The sequence below is a fragment of the Quercus robur genome, chromosome 6 (genome assembly GCF_932294415.1).
Source record: "Quercus robur chromosome 6, dhQueRobu3.1, whole genome shotgun sequence".
Taxonomy (NCBI): Eukaryota; Viridiplantae; Streptophyta; class Magnoliopsida; order Fagales; family Fagaceae; genus Quercus; species Quercus robur.
In genome coordinates this window covers 43284083-43288418 of record NC_065539.1, presented here as the reverse complement: position 1 = coordinate 43288418, position 4336 = coordinate 43284083, and the positions used below count along the sequence as shown (strand labels likewise).

Below are 4336 nucleotides of genomic sequence, written 5' to 3'. Positions count from 1 at the left end.
AAACGCCTGGAGAAAAGGACAAACTCAGTACAGGGGCAGGACAAGGGAGAAAGTTGCCAACATCGTAATACAGAATCCTGCATCTGACAAGCCCATACTCCAAACCATGTTATTTAACTTTTCCAACGACCCCCAACCACTCTAGGTATGGACTGATAAGACAGGTCTGCACCCTAGAAAGTAAAACTTACACGTGGACACTAAAAGGGGAAATGAACGCTAGTATAAAAGGGAAAGAAAGCGAAGGAGATCGGATCCCTCGGAAGGAAGGGAAAATCCTGCAAAAGGGAGAAAGGGAAGGATACTATGCTCCTCAGACGCTGTCCGAAGACTTAAATCCTACAACCCGCACTAATGGAAGGCTTAGCTAGTCAAGCCAAGTCCACCCATATATAAGCTTCCATAGAAACCCGATTAAACTGCTGACCTGTGACTAAGGTCCTGCCTTTCAAGCCCACTCTCTACAAATCATATTGTTAGGGCCCTTTACTTACGAGCTCAATGTCATTCTTGGGCCGTTAAATAATCGTGTCCCTACAATAATGTTATTATAGATTAAGACCATTGATATGAGAATATTTTATCAATTAAGAATTATGTCATTAATATTTTTTTTAACTTAAGAATTTTGGATATACTTGAAACTTATGGAAGGTGCTCGGGTCAACAAATCAATAAAGCTAAAACTAACATCTTTTTCAGCAAGTCCACATCTGAGGAAGTCAAAAACCAGATCAAATATGCCTTGGAAGTACCAGAAATCTTACAATACGAGAAGTATTTGGGATTACCATCTTTGGTGGGAAAAAACAAAAAGGCCAGTTTCAACTACATTAAGGAGAGAGTATGAAAAAAAATTCAAGGGTGGAAGGAAAAGCTTCTGTCTCAAGCGGGTAGAGAGATCCTTATCAAGGCTGTGGTCCAAGCAATACCAACCTACACAATGAGCTACTTCAAGCTTCCCTTGGGACTTTGTGGAGATATTGAGAGTCTCATAAGAAAGTTTTGGTGGGACCAAAAAGGTGATAGAAGGAAGGTGCATTGGGTCAAGTGGGACACCCTTTGTAAACCAAAGTCAGAAGGAGGTATGGGGTTCAAAGACTTGGCTAATTTCAATGATGCCCTATTAGCAAAACAAGCATGGCAATTACTTCACCAAAAAAACTCTCTTTTTTATCGAGTTTTTAAGGTGAGGTTTTTTCCAAATTGCTCTATCCTAGAAGCTTCTTACTCAAGTTCGGGGTCTTATGCATGGCATAGCATATTAAAAGGAAGAGATTTATTGTTGAAGGGTGCATGGTGGAGACTGGGTTGTGGTGATGCTATTAGTGTGTGGAACAACGCTTGGCTGCCTTCTAAAACTCATCCGAGAATTGAATCTCAAGTGGTAAATGGGTTTGAGGAGATGAAAGTTTCTGCACTCATAGACCCAATCACAAAGAAGTGGGATTCCAATATGTTGAATGGACTTTTCACCCCACAGGAAGCAGAGTTGATTTTAAGTATTCCATTGTGTCCAAATGCAGTGGAGGATACTGTTGTGTGGCCTTTCACCCCATCAGGAATTTACACAGTGAGATCGGGTACAAGGTTCCTCACAGCAGACCATGCACCAATTCCATAAGATGTGCCAGCACAGTCAGGTAATGAAGTGTGGAAGTTAATCTGGAGTCTCAATGTCCAAAGCAAAGTCCAAAATTTCTTATGGAGGACCTGTCACAATGCTTTACCAGTGAAATAAAATTTGAGACAAAGGCATATTATAAATGAAGATGTATGTGAACTATGCAAACACGAGACCGAGTCGGTTTTCCATGCACTTTGGGGTTGCGCACAACTTACACAGGTGTGGGGTTCATTATCTAACTTTTCGTTCAGGCAGACAAGGGTGTTTTCATCCATTCAAGAGGTGCTCATGTACACGGACAAAGAAAAGAAAAATCCAGAACTGTTGGCATTAGTGATGTGGACTATTTGGCATCGCAGAAACCGGGTTCGTACCTCTCTAAAGGAATTCCCACTAGCACAGGTTGCACCAACATCGATTCAAGCATTGGAAGTCTTTCAACAAGCTAATTCAAATGATGCTACACACTTCAGAGACCCCCCTTATTCGCAGGTTCAATGGTCACCACCGGCAGAAGGGGAAATCAAAGTTAACTTCGATGGAGCTCAGTTTAGAGATATGGGCAAAGCAGGCTTGGGAGTTGTTATCCGAAATAGCAGAGGACAAGCTCTGGCTTCTCTATCAGAGCAAGCAAGTCTTCCCTTCTCTCCGGACATAACAGAAGCTTTGGTTGCTACTGGAACTATTTCTTTTACACAGGGGCTGGGCTTCACTTCATTCATATTAGAGGGAGACTCTGCAAATATTATTAAAACACTAAAGTCCAAAGAGGCATCTCTATCCTCCTTTGGTCATATTCTCAGCTCAGCGAAATCCATGATGGCAGATGGCAATATTAGATTCTCTCACGTTGGTCGAATGGGTAATATGGTAGCACATAACCTAGCTCAACATGCTAGACATGTTAGGGGTTTTTCAGTATGGACGGAGAATGTCCCTCCACACCTTTCTCATGTACTCTGTGCCGATTACGGCTGATTTGTTTTTTATCTTAATAAAGTTCGAGTTCTTGTTTCTCAAAAAAAAGAATTTTGTTATATTTAGTCCCAAAAAAGTTTTTGGCTCTACCGCTAATTAAAGGTATCAAGCCCAATCTTTAATGTGCAAGTCAAGAATATTATTTGCATTACAAGTTACTTAACCATGTTTTATTGAATGGTTAGTTTAGGGTTTAGCCTCCTCTAAATGCCCCATATTCGGTTCATCATAACACATGAATTAGGATTATAGTAAAGATATAGTTGTTAAGGGTGGTTTCTTCCATAAATGTAGGTTGTTATGCCAAACTAGGTAATCCATCCATTGAAAACATCATGAGGTAACTTGTTAATGGACATGGACCAGCAACTGGGATTATCTGGCATTGTTGGTAACTTGTTATGGTCAATTTAATTCCAGCTATGCTTCTTCTTCTTTTTTGACCTTTTTTAGAATCAATTCCAGCTACTACATGGGGACACAATTTATGACTCTACAGTCCTGATTGGTTCCACTAATCATGAACACTATTATATAGTAAATGTGTTGTGAACTTGTGACTTATTACCTCCAAGGCAGCCGAGTTTAGCTTCCCCCCTCCATAAAAACCACAGATGGGCCAGCCCCATCTCTTCCAAATAGTGGGATGGAAGAGATGGGGATAAGCCCATATATTTACAAGAAAAGGCTCAATTGGCCACATTATGTGCAAAGGCAATTTGCAATTCTAGAAACATGAGTAAAGTCCTAAGTCACAACATTAGATTAAAGAGATTTGAATATTTGATATATATATATATATATATATATATATTAATTATTATTTGACTCTCAAAAAAATATTAATTATTATTTGTAATTCAATAGTTGAGGGAGAGGTGGTTTAAATTCTAAAATGTTTTTATTAGAAACATCAAAAAGTGTCAACTACTTTCACCAAATGTCAAGCATAAAGTTGGATTTGAATTTGATTCCTTTACTAAATAAATTAATATAAACAATGTTTTTAAAAATGTTAAAGAATTAATACCTTAATGACATTGGTTTAAGAATTATTTTTAGAAATATTTTTATAGAAAAATGATAAAACAATTAATTTTGTTGATAGTTTTTATATTTCTCGTAAAAGTGATGTTAAAATTTTTATAATATGATTTATAATAATTATCATAAGAGTACCTATTAACATGACTATTTTTTTTTCCTTTTATGTTAGGGCCATATTGGTCATAAATAGTTCAAGTGATTTCCTGCTCTAACCAAACCTTAATTTGCACTTGATTTGCAATACAATATTTATTTACTGTCCTTTACATTGCAGTCAAACATTTGCAAGTCATGGTATTGAGCACACTAAGGGATAATTTGTTGCTTGATTTTGGGTGGTCGATTATTTTAAGTAAAGGCATTTCTTAGGGCACAGGGTACTAGTGGTTATGATTAGTTAAGATCATAATCCTTTTCACTTGTCTTTAAAGTGAAAGATATAGTGAATAGTGAGGATTTAAATTCTCTGTATCTAAAATTATAAATGCCTAAACGGTGTCATGTCAATTAAGATCTCACTAGCTTGTAACCTCAGGTATATGCATGAATATACTTAAAAGATACATATTAAGATGCATAATGTAATAATCTTACATACATAATTTAAATATTATTGATAGTCATTCTTTTATATATATATATATATATATATATAAATATATATATATATAAATATATATATAT

The 4336-nt window shown here is 36.7% G+C and overlaps 1 protein-coding gene across 1 annotated transcript; it reads left to right on the top strand.

Moving 5' to 3' along the window:
• Nucleotides 1-943: 943 nt before the first annotated feature.
• LOC126690232 (uncharacterized) lies at nucleotides 944-2605 on the top strand. Its single transcript, XM_050385353.1, has 2 exons — nucleotides 944-1590; nucleotides 1879-2605. The coding sequence occupies exons 1-2, from the start codon at nucleotides 944-946 to the stop codon at nucleotides 2603-2605; spliced, it is 1374 nt and encodes a 457-aa protein (XP_050241310.1).
• The last annotated feature ends 1731 nt before the right edge of the window (nucleotides 2606-4336 follow it).